This window comes from Convolutriloba macropyga, chromosome 7, assembly GCF_964194025.1.
Source record: "Convolutriloba macropyga chromosome 7, txConMacr16.3, whole genome shotgun sequence".
NCBI lineage: Eukaryota > Metazoa > Xenacoelomorpha > Acoela > Convolutidae > Convolutriloba > Convolutriloba macropyga.
The window spans coordinates 45,194,925-45,213,698 of NC_134474.1; the positions used below are offsets into that span (position 1 = coordinate 45,194,925).

At 33.6% G+C, this 18,774-nt stretch overlaps 1 protein-coding gene across 1 annotated transcript in view; it reads left to right on the forward strand.

Annotated features, from left to right (window-relative positions):
* LOC142343046 (uncharacterized) overlaps positions 1 to 18,774 on the forward strand; it is a 174,991-nt gene that overhangs the window by 128,523 nt on the left and 27,694 nt on the right. Inside the window, exons 32-37 of the mRNA XM_075394732.1 lie at positions 5,546 to 5,689; positions 8,630 to 8,839; positions 9,080 to 9,248; positions 9,813 to 9,956; positions 13,460 to 13,529; positions 15,078 to 15,194. Coding sequence (XP_075250847.1) covers positions 5,546 to 5,689; positions 8,630 to 8,839; positions 9,080 to 9,248; positions 9,813 to 9,956; positions 13,460 to 13,529; positions 15,078 to 15,194 — 854 coding nt within the window. The remainder of the gene's footprint in view (positions 1 to 5,545; positions 5,690 to 8,629; positions 8,840 to 9,079; positions 9,249 to 9,812; positions 9,957 to 13,459; positions 13,530 to 15,077; positions 15,195 to 18,774) is intronic.

Sequence of the window (18,774 nt, forward strand, 5' to 3'; positions counted from 1 at the left end):
TCACCAAGAGAAACAAAATGCAGCGAAATATTATTGAAAACGTTTGGTAACGTTAAAAATCCCAAAAAAATTCAGGTCGTCATAAAACTGATAGTCTGAAAAATCTGACAACGTTATCAATTGCCCTGAAATATTTCAAGATTCTATTCTGAAAAAGATCGCGAAAGCAAACGGCAGATAATAATCTTAGAAACTAAATAAAATCTTTAAATCTTTTAAATCTTTTAAATCTTTTAAATTTACAAAAAAAAATGAACAAAAAAAACTTATAATTACACTTGTAATCACTGCAGTTAAGACAAAATACAACACACACTTGTTCCTAATTGTACATCTGCTAGACAATATGATTTCATACTAATTCAAAAATTAAATTGATCATAGAAAAGACATAAGCAGCAGAAGAATATTCAAAAGCAAAAAATCGTTTAAATTAATACAATCGCCGGAATAAAGTTGAAAAAAGTAGTCATAAATGGAGAATTTGGAAAAGGCATGCTATCATACACGCAGTACTGCCTTATGTTGAATGAAATCAATTGCAGACCAAAGAAATGATGATAATCTAAGAAAAAGCTGATATCATTCATTTTTAACAACTGAAAAAATCAATATACCGAAAAAAATGTAGGTGCTGGGACAAAACTAGAACGATACTAACTAGTATATGGGCATAATGTAAGGAACATTGTAACAGAAATACACTCATGATTTTTGAAAGTTAGAAATCAATTTAAAAAAATCAAGAAAAACAAATACATTTCATTGTTCGGCATTCAAGACATAGAAAAGATAACTAGACATCCGATACAAAGACTTATCCTCCCGAGGAGAACAAAAAATAGGAAAAAGTAGAATTCAAAAATAAGAAACATTGAAACATTTTGCAAAAAAAAATGGTCAAAAAACTTTTAAGACTGCATTTATGAAAAAGTTTTAACTGTTTTTCAAAACCTTAACGCCACAAAATGATTGAATTTTTATTGAAAAGAAATTAAAATCCCTCACATTGGCATTGAACAAAAAGACTTTTTCTAGCATTAACAACCAAAATAAAAACAAAAAAACTGACGAAAATGGGAAAAAAAACTACCAAATTCGGATTAGCGTATGTACAATTTTATAAAACAAAATTGCATCGAGGTAGAAATAGGCGCTGAGTATATGAATTGTCAACGAGAGAGAAGTTTCCATATTAACTGATTTCTGACAGAAAGACTGTTAAAAGATCCGAAAATGAAGAAATTAAAAGAAAACAAACCAAAAATTAACTAAAAAATCAAGAAATCTGGGCCAATTTTCAACTTGAAACGCATTTTCAGGCTCTGCAAAACACAGTGGCATCAATTTCCGAGTTTGAAATTCAATATAGTATCGAATAATATTTATTTCTCCAAGAAACCAAATTAAAAGCAAAAAAATGGGCCACTTAGACGAAGAAACGGCTAAAAACGGATATCTATATGTGCCGTTCAGTCAAAAACTACTTTTCAAAGTCAAAAAGTCATTCACTAAACGCAACGCATGATCAAAAATTTCTCTCGCTTAGCGAAAATCTGTTCAGAAAGACAGCTTTTCTCACTTTCGCTTTTAGGTCAAAATGCCGGGTGAACAAATATACTTCCTGTAAAAAAAAGACAGAGAGAAAACCAATACTCCTCTTTGAGTCGTAAAAAACCAAGAGAAGGCCAATAATAGCCCCAGCTATCACTGTGCGGCTATTAATAACAAAAAATAGCGCAAAGATCAGAGAGCACCAACGTTGTAGGACAACAAATATCGCCAATCTCGTCAAACGTATTAGCTGCCCATTGAGGCATTGGAAAAATTTCATCTACTCGTGTAACATTCTCCTATCACTCAAGAGAAAATACAATGAAGACAGAGAAGGCAATATTCCGTATGTTGTACATCTGATAGACAATATGATTTCATACTAATTCAAAAATTAATTTGGTCATAGAAAAGACATAAGCAGCAGAAGAATAGTCAAAAGGCAAAAAATCGTATAAATTAATATAATTGCCGGAAAAAAATTGAAAAAAATAGTCATAAATGGAAAATTTGGAAGATTTTTGCTATCATACACGCAGTACTGCCTTATGTTGAATGAAATCAATTGCAAACCAAAGAAATGATAAAAATCTAAGAAAAAGCTGAAATCATTCATTTTTAACAACTGAAAAAACCAATATACCGAAAAAAAAGTAGGTGCTAGGACAAAACAAGAATAACACCAACTAGAATTTGAAATTATGGGCATAATGTAAATAACATCGTAACAAAAATACACTCATGATTTTTGAAAGTTAGAAATCAATTTAAAAAAATCAAGAAAAACAAATACATTTCATTGTTCGGCATTCAAGACATAGAAAAGATAACTAGACATCCGATACAAAGATCTATCCTCCTGAGGAGAACAAAAAATAAGAAAAAGTAGAATTCAAAAACAAGAAAGATTGAAACATTTTGCAAAAAAAATGGTCAAAAAACTTTTAAGACTGCATTTTATGAAAAAGGTTTAACTGTTTTTCAAAAACTGAACGCCAAAAAATGATTGAATTGTTATTGAAACGAAATTAAAGTCCCTCACATTGGCATTGAACAAAAAGACTTTTTCTAGCAATTACAACCAGAATACAAACAAAAAAACTGACGAAAATCGGAAAAAAACTACCAAAATCGGATTAGCGTATGTACAATTTTATAAAACAAAATTGCATCGAGGTAGAAATAGGCGCTGAGTATATGAATTGTCAACGAGAGAGAAGTTTCCATATTAACTGATTTCTGACAGAAAGACTGTTAAAAGATCCGAAAATGAAGAAATTAAAAGAAAACAAACCAAAAATTAACTAAAAAATCAAGAAATCTGGGCCAATTTTCAACTTGAAACGCATTTTCAGGCTCTGCAAAACACTGTGGCATCAATTTCCGAGGTTGAAATTCAATATAGTATCGAATAATATTTATTTCTCCAAGAAACCAAATTAAAAGCAAAAAAATGGGCCACTTAGACGAAAAAACGGCTAAAAACGGTTATCTATATGTGCCATTCAGTCAAAAACTACTTTTCAAAGTCAAAAAGTCATTCAATAAACGCAGCGCATGATCAAAAAACTTCTCTCGCTTAGCGAAAAGCTGTTCACCAAAACAGCTTTTCTCACTTTCGCTTTTAGGTCAAAATGCCGCGTGAACAAATCTACTTCCTGTAAAAAAAAAGACAGAGAGAAAACCAATACTCCTCTTTGAGTCGTAAAAAACCAAGAGAAGGCCAATAATAGCCCCAGCTATCACTGTGCGGCTATTAATAACGAAAAATTAGCACAAAAATCAGAGAGCACCAACGTTGTAGAACAACAAATATCGCCAATGTCGTCAAACGTATTAGCTGCCCATTGAGGCATTCGAAAAATTGCATCTAGGCAGTTAGAAAACTCGTGTAACATTCTCCTATCACTCAGGAGGAAATACAATGAAGACAGAGAAGGCAATATGCCACATGTGAAAACAATTCTGTCTTGTTTGATGCCTTTATCTCTTCATCATGACCCAAATTATCGCTCCAAATTGTCTTATAATTGCTATCAAAATTTCGAAAAGAATATCAACAGATCTTAAGGAAAGGGACAACACCCCAATGGAATCCGATTGTTAAGGATTGTAGATACCAAGAGAAGAAGGGAAGATCAATAATAGCTCTGTTCAGCTATCGCTATCGCAGCTGCTAAAGATTCCTAAAATGTAAGGTTTTGGTTGCCATTCTCAAAGCAAAAGCGTTAATGTTCCTTCATTTGAAACGTTTGAATAAAACATTTTGAACAGAGAGTTCGCTCCAGTTTGTAGCCAAGGAAAAGAAATTTGCTTGCTTGTTCTCAAAAAAAGCAAAGCAAATCAGATTCAAACAATCGCAAGCAAGTTTCAAAATACAAAATTTCTGTGGTAAAGATTCTTTAAAGCAAGGTTTTCGTATACAGAGTGCAAAATTTCAAACTTGCAAGTTTTTGTTTCAACATAGGATACGTCACTTTTCCAAAATTACTTCGATGTTTCTACCTGCATCTCTAGCCTGTGAACAGTTCTTGATAAATGCAGAGTTTTGCCTTGATTTAGTCAAGTATCCAAAAAGGTTTTATTTCTTGCATTCAGTTGCCTGACCCCAATTATCGTTCAAAAGAAAGATTTGACCTTCAGTTGCGTTATTGTACTGACGAATGAAATCAATCTCCTGCTATCAGAAAGGAAGCCAAATTATTTATTTCCTAACGTTGGAAATGCTTGAATAAAACTTGTTGAATAGTGGATGGAGAGTTTGATCCAGATTATGGCCCCAAATTCTCAGCAACTTTTTTGTACAAAACTCAAATATAGAAAAAACGTAACTCCTATTGAGACAATCACGTACAAGTTCTAAATGCCAGATCAATTCAATGCGAAATTATACAAGCCAGATTTTCAGTTAATAAACAATGCCAGATTTAAGTTTTGCAATTTTGTGTTTGAAGCCAGGTTTTTGTGACCTTTCAGAATCTACATCAACAATTTCAGTTGTATTTCGAACTGCTTCACGGTTCTTGATTATTGCAGCATTTTTGTACCTATTTTTCTTTCTCTAAACTTTTCTTTAAAAAATTATTTCCTCCAGAAGTTTGCAGAATTTTTATACTTTTAATTACATTTTCGTGTTATCCTTGATTTTAACTGTGCCAAATGCGAGATACTTAATCCACAGTTGCCGTTATTTGTTTCCTTTGTTTTCTTTGTTTATCCCTCTATGCCTTTTATTGAAGTTCTCCTTCTCCACGTGAGCGGTAGGAACTCAATTTTCCGTTGTTTTACAATTATTGCCAATAGAGAAAAGTTTACGAAAATTCTTTATATTGCCTGAAAATTTTCTACACTTGAAAACCGACCTTTCAAAATTATTCCATATTGAAATTCTACGATTGCCAATGTAAACACTTTTGTATTTCGCGTATGAAGCATGGTTGATGAGGGAAAAAACAATGCATAAAAATGAGTTGTTTAACTGGTCTTAAGAAGTTCTGTTCAGCCTGCAAATTTTTTAAAATAATGTTAACAATCATTTTTTGAATGTCGGGTACCACGCGTTAAACTATTGTAACTGAAGCAAAATACCGAAATAAAGTAATTTGTTTCTTTTTTATGTTTGAAGATACAATTTTTTTATTGGAATCACCTCATTCTGTATTAGATTATGCTAAATTGGAATATGCTAAATTTCTTGAAGGATCCAATATAGTGCCTAGTCATTCCGATAAACAGTGAGATATTCAGCTGTTCAGTTAAAATCGTAATGTAAAACTGTTATTTAAAAGTTCTCGTTGTTGCAAAATTGGTTTGTTAATTCAATGTTGACTTATAGTTTGGGGAATTTTTCTCATTCGTTGAATGTTCACCTGAGTGTTGAGATACTGATGCGAAAGTCATATCGGAGCAAACAAATCCGACTATATGAAAGGGTGGGGTTGGGTTATTTCGGAAATAATTAGTTACAACTTATTGTAATGTTGAAAAACAGCTACGAGGGGTCTTTTAACCCGGACAAGAGGCACAACTGCCACTGGATTAATGAATCAAAATGCTGGAACCACATCCACAATCACACCGACTTCCACTTCTCCCTCCACTTCAGCTTCCGCCTACTCAAGCTCCACAACTTTTGGTACGTCACAATTCCACAATTCCGAACTCTATTCAAACTACATTTCCCCTTTTCAAAGAAATGCTTTTAAAGAGATTCTTAACGAAACTGGTTGCTAAAGAAGTTAAATCACCGCTGAATAAAAGATTTTTTTGCCAGAGATAACAAACCATGGCATGGTTAATTATTTTTGTGGAAAGGAATAAATGAACATAACAGGACACGTGCTGAATTTTAATCCTAAATTTTGCTGACACGGAACGAACTGTCAAGCTCAGTAAAAGCGTAGTCGTTGAAATCAGCCAGGAATAGAACTTACATAAGAACAACGAAACAAAAAAAACGTAGCAGGACAGGTCCCGAATTACAATCCAAAAAATTATTTTGAATAATGAATCAAACACTAACTAACATTTTTACAGCAACTTCAAACTAAGGCTGTCAGCAAAGCGAAGAAAATATATGCGCAAAAGGAACAAAAATTCAGAAACGATTGGAAAATTTTCTTTCCAAGATCTAGAATTTTAAGGAACAATCAAAAAATAACATTTCATTTTAAAAATTATTGAATCTGCACAGCCTTAGATTGAGCAAACAATAAAACAAACTTGTGTAGCAAAAAAGATGCAGAAACTAAGGAAAATGGCAAAAATCAGAATATTGGAGAAAATCAGTGGCGTCAAACGGTGAGAGCCACATAAATGCATGTCTAAATTTTTTACAAAACATACCATAAAGTTTCAGCTGTCACAAAAAATCTTTTATTAGATTTAATGGCTGAAAATGTATAACAAAACTACAGATAAAGGCAAGATTCGCAAATTCATTTAAACATTTCGAGAACAAATGGTATCAGTCTCAATAAAAACATAGCAAAAAAATTAGGAGCCAATAATATTAAAATGCGCAATTAATTACATAATTAAATTCAAGGAGTACTGTTATGTTTGACACAAAGCGACACGACCAGAACAAGAAAAACAACAAGACTAGATAATCAACGAGGAAGTGTCAAAATCGTAAGAACGATTGCCGTGAACTAGACAATTAATTATGTTCACTTATTCATCATTACCAAGAGAACAAACTGTTCATTAATCGGATTAAATGATTAAAAACACAAAAAAACAACCAATTTTTGCAAAGATATGCTATTACTGTTTCAAAACAAATGATGTAAACGTCCTAAGAAAATCATTAGCTACGGACTGAAACAACTGCTTCGGTTAGACAATTGCTCATTAGAAACAGCGAAGACTTGCCATTAATGATATTAGGCGATATGACAGCAATAAGTACAGCAATTACTATCAGCAAAAACTCAAAAATACACTAAATGTTTTGAAAAATAAATAATTTATAGGTCATGGCAAGGAATAGCTCCCAACTAAAAAGACTATTTGAAATAGTTTAGGTGTTCAACTAAAAAAAAACAAAAAATTTTCAAGAAATTAAAAGATAATGGATATTCGGATAACGCGGTAAAAAGTTCTGTGTTGTTTCTCGCTGACAGAAGCCAATGTGTGAAACAACGTCTCGCAGTATGGGAAATATTCAACCTCGGTGTGTGTTCCTTACGGAACCGATTCGTGGCCTCTCATTTTCAGGCTGTAGATCAGTGGCTTTAAGGAAAAAACAAGGAAATTTTAAAATCATTCATTTTGCGGACGATATCATTTTGCGGAAGTTTTTATATCAAAAACGATAATATTGTCGAACTGAAAAAACTGCACTCAAGAACTGCATACAAAAGAAGTTAACAGTGAATACTTATAAGTCCAATTTATTGTTCTTCTCGATGTAAAATGATAAATTTGGTCATTCAAATTTAAGATTTCAAAATTAGGTCAGTAAAGTTTCCCCAAATATGCTGATGTCTATACGATGAATATAGATTGTACAACATCGAATACTACCTGAAGCACGATATTTGTTTTTCAGATCCGTATTCTCACATTTTATATTTAGCAAAATCAATTTTCAGTGTCTCAACAATTCATCAATAAAACGGATAAACCGACAGATAAAAGTATACTTTTGGGGATCAAAGTTTGCTACATGCGAAAAAATTTGAGAAGTCAAGAAGCCTTTTAATGGGTTCTGACATTCTGCCAATAGAATTGCTGATCACTGAAATGAGTATTTCAAAATTAAGAAATGAAATTCTTTCAAGAAATGCATTTTGTACAGATATCTTTCTCTTTGGGGGGTAATTTTCCGATGCGAAAAAAAGCAGAACAGAGCAACTGGTCAAATCAAAAGCAAGCAATCATTTTTTTAAACAAAAAATCATTCTGAAAAGTAATAAACTTCCTCTTGATATAGGGAAAGAGAAATCTCAAAATAAATGTTTAAAAAATGTTAAAACAGCGTCGGCTCCAGGAAATTAAACTTGTACCATTCGAAACATTAGCTACTTCAAAAGTTTTTTTAATGTTTAGCAAAATACGGAACTTAAATTTGATTTGAAATTTTGTATTGGAGAAATAGAATGTATATTTTATGCCTGACTTGTAAACCGACTAGTTATAAAAGTAATTTACTTGTCAATTCGGAAAAAGTTGCTCCACACCGGAAAATCCTTTAGCTGCCAATTGAGGGCTTCAATTTGAGGCTCACAGTTTAATGTTTGAAATGTTGGATTGTAAAAAGACAAAATACACAGAACACAGAAGTCAAAATACCCAACAAATTAACTTTTTCTGCCCCTTTAACCTTTTCGTTGTTACTAAATTAACCTCAGATTTGACTTTTATTGAGTTCAAAAATCAAGGAGCATAGTCTGGACTTTATTTCGGCCTAAACATCTGCATGGTTCGACCTTACCAAATTTACTAAACATTACTAAACCTCACTAGGCCTCTCTAGACCTTACTAACCCCATAATTGTCTTGGATCTGCAATCTAATCCCGAGGCGCAATTGCTCTATTGCCATAAAGATGTTTAAAAAAACACTTCAGCATCATCATCTATCACCACTTCGCGTCAGACGACCGCCACGACCTCCGTTCCTTCATGTGACCCCGACATCCCCTGTGGTGAATTCAGGACTAAGTTGGTGAGGGATGAGTGCAGTTATGCAGAGTACCAGAATGACACCAAGCTGGGAAGTCCATTCTGTGAGAGGGAACATACTGGGGTGGTCATTGTGACAGGGTGCTGCTTGGAGGGTTAGTAAAAAAGGATGAAATAATATAAAGCAGATGAAAAAAAATAATAAGATTTTCGCGTGCGTGTATTAGTAGTATAGTTATGACCCAACTAATAGTTTTTTCCTTGTTAATGTTTCCGCAGACCTTGAAAAGTTTTGAAAAAATTGATGAACGTTTTAAAGTAATCTTTAAATATAGGTTTTGATATTTTGAAATATCAATTATTACTTAAGAAATATCTTCATAATCCATATTTAGAATGTCCGTCTGACAGAATATCAGATTCGTGTGCAAATAATTGCCGCAGTACCTGCGCTTCCATTGGCTACAATTGTGGCCAATCAGATTCGACCTGTTATGATGGTTGCGCGTGTCCTTCTGGCCAGTCCTATGATGAACAACTGAACTTGTGTGTTCCCATCAATCAGTGAGTATAAAACCTCTCGTAACTAATTCAATAATCTTTGTCTGCTTTAATATTTGAGTGGTTGAATTTTTTGGTAACGATAACTGTTTTCTGAAATTTGAACAAAAACACATCGCATGCTCAAAGCTATGCGCAAAACATACTGAAATGGTACTTTCTAAAACTCTTTTCACTCACTTTGAGGAAATTTACAACAGTTGAGACGGACTTTATGTATAGATATGTACCCAAAAAGCCGAGCTTTGCAACTGTGACAATTACGGCTTCTTTTGGCCCAAATTAGGGTTCTTTCATAGCCAATTTGAGTTAATCACAGTATTTTGTTAATCCCACCTCTCAACTAGGTAGATGTAATACATACTCTCCAATATCATTCAACACGAGCTCATCTCATTAAATTCTTTGCTAGCCGAATGGCTTCAAGTTTAAAACAAGCATCCAAAATTTGATCTTGGAAGACCTTGCATTTTGTAAACCTTATTTGCAAGATCTTACAACATAACCACTGTAGTTTGACTGGAGAGAGCGTAAAAGACACTGTTGTCATTTTGGATGTATTTTCAGATGCAGCTGTTTCTACAACGGAACAGACGCCTTCTCAGTCCGTATCTTTCCATCCACCACTGGGGCTGTGACGTCATTCCCGGCAGCAGAGTGTCCCATCTTCAACAGGGAATACGACACAGACTTCATCTTCAAATGCCAGTGGTCAGTTGTTTATTCTAGGCTAACAATTCTGTTAGAATACAAAACTAAGTATCGAAAAAATACCACCAGCTAATTGTTATATTGAAAGATTTCACGCATATAATAGAAAATTCTATAATTTTATGGGTCGGTTGGGGCTCGAAAACTGACCCAAAGAAAAAGGGCAACGGCTCTAGTCGAAAACTTCTAATAATGGTCGAGGCACATTAGTTCATATCAGATCGTTAATCAATTATCAAGTAGAGACGGGTTAGTTAACTGATCTCGATGAAACCCGTTGATATGAAGTACTCATTTTTAAAATAGTAAATCCAAGTAACAATATTTCATGGTTAATTTATCTTGGAAAATTAGCTAAGGTTTTCATTACAATTTCTGCGTGGACTTTTGCGCAACTTCTCGAGGATTAAAACTTGCATTTAGTTAGAATAGACTGAAACTTCAGTTATCTAGCTTTTATGGGAATCTCTAACTAGTTGTGTGAAACAAATAGATACTTACTGTTGATAAATACCAGGTGATTCTTAGTTATTTTTTGTAGTTTTGTAGGGAACATAAAGTGTACGGTCATATAGGATTTAGTAAATTCACTCCACATGTTTGTAGTCCAATTTGATTCTTTAAGTACAACTTCATTTGTCTAGATATAATTTAGTTGGATGACTATGAATTATAACAAACAAGAACTCAATAAAAAGATTAATTTGGGGAAAAAAACCTGGAGTACGGCAGAGACAACTGTGGGCTTTACCAAAAACACTGATTCCTCGAAGCATTAACTGACCGCGCTCCCCAAAGGAGACTAATAAATGAAAATTCTCTGAGGGTATTGTTTCCTAATCGTAAAAATTTTGAAAAGCTAGATTATCGCATGTAGTAGGGATTGGTGAACCAAGTAGACTCTCCAAGGTGTGCAATAACCTTAAAGTACCTGATGGGCAATGACTAAGTGTTCTCCTCAAGTGGATAAATAGTTTTAGTTCCCAATCGTAGAGTCACTATTTAAATTATTGTAATTGGTGATACCATTCTTGACAAATATAGAACATCATTCAAAGTACAGAGGCGTTAAATTAAATTCCAAATTCAAACCTTCGGCAATTGAGTAAAGCACTATACTGCCCTGACAAACTTCATCTAGGGGTTGAACAAAGGGCCAAGCGCTTTGTTCTGTTTAAGAGCAGTAAGTTTCTGAAGTTACTATCCCTACAAGTTTTGACTTCTTCGAGTGAAATATTGAAATACTCTAAGGAGAATTATAGAGCTGTGAATAGGATGAACCTCCATTCTGAATATTCCGGAAAATGTTGGACAGGACGGGAAGGCGTCAAACGTCATTTGAAATCTAACAAAATCTGATCACACCCACGAGAAATTCTCGTGAGAGGAGGATTTACGAGAAGAGGCTTTTCGTGTCGATTTGTTTTGAAAATAACCAACTTTCTAATTTAGTCTGTTTTCAGCAAATGACTTGAATTAAAACGATATGCTGCAAGATTTATAATTATGTTGCATACATAGTTAATGTTAAGTTTTTTAGCTTAAATTACTTGCATTTAGTTCAAGCTTTATTTAGTTCCAGATTTAATGCAATGAGCAGTAGCAGTCAACTGGAACTCAAAACGCGCAGAAAGTTGAACAAAACCTCAAAAACTAGATTTGCAGCGCGGTTAATTAGCAAAGAGTCGAAACAAGTAGTTTTCTAACCAAAATTTTAATTAACATCTGGATAAAAATAGATCTCAAATCAATTTTATCTGTAGCGCTCTTACCAGATTACTATTGTTCAACACAATTAATATAAAACGCGCAAAATCTTTGAACGTGAGAATTAAGTTTGATCATTTTTGCTGGTAATTTAAAGCTGTTTTACATGTTGCACAGATCTGAGGCTAAATTTTAAAATTGTTGGCAATTTGGCGCTCGTCTTCATTTTTAATTGGTCAGGAAGTTCATTAAAAAATAGACATATAGATGCGTAAGTCCTATTTACCATTTGCCATAAGAGCAGTGAGCATGCGAAGTTACTCTCCCTTCAAACAAATACCTTGAAATGTTGGTTTTTAGCAAATAGTTTGAAATGAAACAAAATACTGGAAGATTTTCATTGATGTTGCATCCATAGTCGATGCTAAGATTCTTAGCTTTTATTTTACTTGCAAAAAACACACGCAAGAACGAAAACACACTCACATCTCACATACTCAACACGCATGACATACACAGACACACAAGCACACACACACACACAAATCACACGTATACACCACACACACACACACACACACACCACAAACAGACGCCACACACACAAACACCACAAACATATACTACACAAGCGCGCATAAGCTCATATACACACCTCAAAAACCCACAACACACACGTCACACATACACAACACACACAAACGCATGACATACACAAACACACAAACAAGCATAACAAACATGCATCACACACACACACACATAAACACACGCGTGCATACACAAAGACAACATTAACATCAACATCCTCCAGCTTAATTGTAATGATCGCAGACTTAATCTTGATGACACGGTGAAAACATTCCAAAAAAGTGAAACCATTTCAAAAAATTAGCATTTGTTATTACTGTTCTCCTTTTAATTTAGGATTGTGCTAAATAACAGTTCAATGGTGAGTATATTATTTTCCATAGGTTGCTTTACAGAATAACAGAAAGGCTCATTTGGTTCGAAAAACCAAATAAGACAAATTGATTTGAGTTTTAAAATATACGTTTTCCGTTTTGACACCGGAAACAGTGATAGTTTAATCCATTTTTGACTGTAAACATGGAAAGTCCTTAGTTATGCTGATACAATTCTAATACTGCTTATTTTTTGCAAACTGTTAAGAAAATTGATTGAGTTAAAAGGCCTTTTTCTTAAAGTTATGAGACATTCCAAAAACTCTTCATAGAAATAAATCTTTTGAACAAGCTCTGATAAACTGGCAGTCACATGGTATATGTAGCAGTCAACGAAGCTCTGCGCCATTGAGTGACAAACATTGGAAATTTATAAGGTTTTCATTGAATTATACAAATATCTTTACCCCTTATTTAAAATTATGTGAGAGTGAATCAAGTGATGTGTAGACTAGTGAGTTGGTGGAAATTGGTAAAAGGGGGGTAGAAGTTGGTTGGACTTTACTAACGCCCTGTCAAAATCGTTTTTTTTTGTTATATTGTTTGTTATTCACCACCCCATGGTATTACAACAAAATTTTGGTCCTTCTACTTTTGACAATTAGCAAAGTCGGAAAAACTTTGATGAAAAAAATGCAATTATGTCTCTTATTAGGACTTCGCTCATCTTAGTTTCCTGGCCCTCAAACATGCAAATGGTTTTGAATGAGGATTCAGCAGATTATAAATTGAATGCAACGATAGAATTTTGATATGCTGATTTTAAAGTGGATTTAATATTATTTTAATTTGGAGATTTTTTGTGTTCCACGCGTTTGGTAACTGTTTCAGCACTTGCTATGCTGGTGACCTGTCATGCAATGTAACTACATGTCAAGATGACGAGGACAACTTCAGAAAAGTAAGTCAATCTTTGCCAGCTTTTGATACTAGCTGTTATCATTGGTGCGGTATCATTATTCTTTTTACTTCTTTGCGTTCAATGATTGTACCTATACATTCTTCACATACTGTAGAATTTAGCAAGATTGGTACCCGTACCTTGGTCTACGACTAAGTCAGCGCTAAAACATTAATATTTTCATTCTCTTTCACTGTCTGACACTTGTTATGTTCATGTCACTTTTGAGAATTTACAGTCTGTTTTAGAAGATGACTCATTAGGGCATGATTTTGTTTTTATCAACTTAATCTGAGCAGCAAAAAAGCGCGGCGGAAATTTATCGGGACATGAATAAAAAGCGGCTGACTTTCATCTAGGCATGAAAAGAAGGCTGCCAATTTGCATCTGTGCATAATTATAATTGCTCGCCCTTATTATTTACTTAGTATACCAACAAGCTGGTTGTAGTTTATTTTCTTTTTTGTATATCTTCCTTGAAGCATAAGATTAAGCTTCCAAAATGATAAGAAATAAGCTTGTGGAAGTTTACTTACAAAGTTTTTGAACAAAATGAACCATGATCGGGGTGACTTTTAAGAGAGCCGAAGTGAAAAGAGCCGATTGAAAGAGAGCCGAAAATTTATTTAAATTATTAGTCGATAAGTTTTGCAGCCAATTAAATTGCCTTCTGAAATGAGACTACCAAATTCTCAGCCAATCATAACGGAGTATTTGAGAAATGAAATTTTAATATTTTCTAGTAAAAGAAACTGAAAGCGAAGTAATAAATAATTATCTTCAAATTATAGCGGGCCATGGCCATGCCTTAGCGGCTTATGGGACTTGATATCAAACAATCGATATCAAACTTGATATCATAAGATCAGTTAACCCACTTAAGTAATTTTCTTGGTAATCAACTAACAATTTAGGGTAATAAAAGGCAACTTTTTGCTTTCGGCTCTTTTTAAATAAAGTCAGGTTTCGCCTTCTAACGTCGGTTCTTTATAACAACGGCTCTCTTGCACGTATCCCATTATCGGATTTTGCAACGCACGTGATCAGTTATAGTCAAAGAACGACTAACTCGTTGAAATCAGCTATGTCTAAACTTTTGTTCAACCTGCGAGTCTATTTTCGTGATATTTTGAAACCCCAAACCGCAACCACCCAACCCCCCCCATTCTGTCCAAGATGATGTCATGACTTTGCAGACCAATGAGTGATTTTTAACAATATTTTCGACGTAGATTGACTTGTTGTAAAGACGCACGAAAAAGTACATTATTCTACTTGTAGGATTCTTTACACGTTACTATTCTGTAGTTTTGGGAGATATTCAAATTTTTTAAGTAAAAAAGATTGGGAAAAAAGTGCAGTGATTAATCGGTGTCAATAATCAGTTAATTAATTAGACGGCATATAGCTTTTGCGCCACCAGGCGAGCGTGCAACTTTTATGTAGTAGCTTGCTATATAACATCACATAATTTTTAATTGGCGGGGGTTAAAATTACTGGGGGGCTGAAACAGAAAAGATTCGAATTCTGGTACTCCATAAATTTAGGTGGACGAGGTCTGGACTGACCCCGGGGACTCGTGCACTCAATACAAATGCAATAGTGATGGAATTCCTGAGAAGTTATCCCCCACAGACTGCTCTGACGTCACAGAGGAGTGCTACGTAAGTAATCCTGTCCAGAGAGAGAGCACGTGCAATAATATACTGAACGGCAAAGTTAGTTAGCACTCCCTATTTTTGGGGAAAAAATTCCAATTTTGAGGCAATATTACTCCAACTTAAAATCACAATTCGAAAACAACTTTTACACCATCGATCCACTATACTAGTCTTCTTTCCTACCTAAGAAAATCAGATAAACCGTAACGTAACGCTCACTTACCAGAAACCCAACGTAAATTTGATGAACTTCATCCAAGATTCACGGTAATAGAAAGTTTTCACAAGATATGGTCGTTCTTCATATTTGTTCAACAATGGCTAACTGTGCACTTGTGTTAAACATTAGAGAGGGGGAAATGTGAATAAATTTTAGTCTTGTGACAAACTTCTTTGTACTGTGAATCTCAGATGAAGTTCATCAACATTACATTAGGGTTTCTGGTAACTGAGAGTTATGGTTTATCTGATTTTCATAGGTAGGAAAGAGGACTAGTGTAGGGGATCAAGGATGTGAAAATTGCTTTCGAAATCTGATTTTAAATTGGAGTAAAATTGCCTAAAATTGATTTTTTTTTTGTGAAAATAGGGGGTACTAACTAACTTTTGTTGTTCATTATATAATTGACTAAATAGGCCATAATGATGGTTAAAACACTCACGTGCACATTTTTAAATGCAGAAAGTCTGCAGTGCCAGAAGTTAAAACTCCTGAAGTTCGTACTAAGTCAGAAGTTGACTTTGGTCATTTTAAGACGGGCGCGCTTGAGTTTAAAGCATGGCTACGTAACTGTGCTGAAGTAACTTCGAAATTCTGACTTAATATCTCGAACCGCTTCGCGGTTCTCGATAAACGCCAGATGTTCGCAGTGACCTCAAGCAGAGTCATCTAATCATTACTTCATGCTTCAATACAGGCTCTTAAATGTTACTTTTTTCGGTAGCAAAAATTCTTTGCGATGAAGAACCACAATACTGATACAAGGATGCGAGAACTTGTTTTGTATCTGCTTCATGAGAGAGGGTTGAGAATTTATCAAAAGCTTACTTTGGTCAAGATACATTAAAACTTAAATTGAATATCAAAAAACAACTGGATGTACAAGTATTGAAAAAACATGAATTGGACAAGGACAGCAAAACGATCTTATTCTGCTCATCTAGTCAGAGCCTGAGGAAACCAATTAATAGCTTTGAGAACCCAAGATTTTATCTGATATATTTTGCTTATGAGTAAATTTTCTTATTAAATTTTGACCAACAAACATTTTGCTAAAATGTTAACAAAATCTGGTTTGAGTTTCAAGGAACAATTCAATATTTCCGTTTCAGCTGGCGCTATCATTCTTCAACAGAGATTTATTCCTGTTGTTATCTTTTCGGCATTTCCATAATTGAACTACTGGTTATAACGTAGATGTTATGATGTAGATTTTAAGTTTAACTATTATGTGCAAGGGTAGAAAAAACCTCTGGAAGGTTATTGTCAAATAGCTGTGACGAATGGTGTCGAAACAAAAGATCACCACTGTTCTCTCTGAGAAGTTTCTTTTCTCCACCAACGTGAAGCAATCAATGTTCTTTCATCATGAAGCGATCAATGCAATCACAATTTGCATACTAAAATTTGACCATCAAACGTTTTTTTTTTCAAATTTTGACAAGAAAATTAACTTCAAAAACATTAGAAGAATTTACTATAGCCGTTTCAGCTGGCGCAATCACTTTTCAACAAAGATCCCTTTTGTTACCTTTTCACCATTTCGTTAACCAAACTAATCGTTTTAACGTAGATGTCATGATGTAAAATTTGAATTTAACCCTTCAGAAAAACCAAAAACAACTGGCGACCATTCTATAAGAAAAACGGTCCACTTAAAATGGAAAATGAAATCTTAGTTCAACCAATTGAAGATTTTCAAGACAAAAATTTTGCTCAATTTTGAAAAAAAAGAAATTAATAGCTGAAAAATATGCTAAACAGAATAAAAACAAATTTAATATATATAATATCTGTGGCTTGGTTGTGTAGTCTCCAGGTCGGAGTTTTGTCAAAGAGTAGTAAAATCCTGTATGAAAAATATTTTGACCAACAAGTTTTAATTTTCTGGTGAATGTAGCCATTCTAGCAGTGATTTTTTTCGATGTATTCAATCTTTTTCATCCAAATTTATTTGCTTGTTTTTTCTATCTACAAATATATACGAAACAAGGAGGCTCGTTAATGTGCGTTCGCACATGATGTTCCGACCCGAGCTCATCTACATTTTTGACTTAATTGTCAACCAAATGAAGAGATAACAAAAACAGATGTTTGAAATTAAAAAAAATGTTACAAAACCTAACTACTCATTGAATTACATAATGCCATGCCCCATTACAACACTTATGAGTTCTGTCATCAAAAAGACTGCAAGAAGAAAAAACAAACTAAAAATTAAGCAAAATCAAAAATTTCAAGGCAAAAACTCAATATCTAAAAACTCAGCACCTAGTAACAACGTCAAAATGCAATCAGATAAAACCTTAACTACACAAGGTTAGTATTTTCAAGTTATACAGCAGATGAAAACATTCCATAATGAGACTAGTTAACAAGTCGACAAAGAGAAGAAATAATGAGTCAAAATTCAAAAATCGATCAACATTTTTTAAACCAAATAATTTCAAAAGTCTTAAATCATTAGTTTATAACAAAATAATTCTGGATAAAATTAGAAAAAGTCATAATGAAAGCAATGAGACCTGTCCTTCGTTTGACAAAGCCATGGAAACGGACTAAAGGTTCAGAAAAACTCAAAAAATTACAAACAATTTGAGAAAACACAAATTATTGAAGCCATTAAATTCATTAGCTATTATCTGAATAATATGTAATTTTATTTCAATTTTTATTTATACTAATTGAGCTAAAATTATAATAAAAAAAATAAGTTCATTTGGGCCACATTTAAAAATCATGGGGATCTGTTATTACGCTATTGTGCTAAAGGAAGAGAAAAAGAAGCAAATTCACCACTCACATAACTTTTTATAAAAACGCATATTGTACTACAAACAAAACAACTGTTACGTCACAATACCAATAAACATATTAATTTTTAAAATACAAGGAATAGTATGCGACCTCTTGATGATGAGAATAAATTTCAAGCTGACCTAAAAAACAACAAAAACTAAAAAAAATTTTCGAAAAAGTATAATATCAAGAACTTTATGACTATTCGCTATAAATTGACTGCTTCGAGCAACACCATTCATTCAATGTTTATTTACAATTTATGAGATAGGTCAGCATTTTATGGCTTCATAAAGAATAAGAAACGGGAAAAATTAGCAAAAAAAAATGAGCGAGAAAAGTGTCGAGTGAAAAGCCAATAAAAAACTGAAAGTTTCAGTAAAAAACTTTCCAATTTCAATTAATTGTTCAACAGCAAAATGATTCTCTTTTTGACAATATGAATTCAAAAATACGAGCAAACAACAATGAAGTCAACAAATACGAACAAACACATTAAAAACAGGAAAATTTTGAGAAAACCCGTAGTATCAACGCCATTAAATTCAATAGATTTCAACGGAA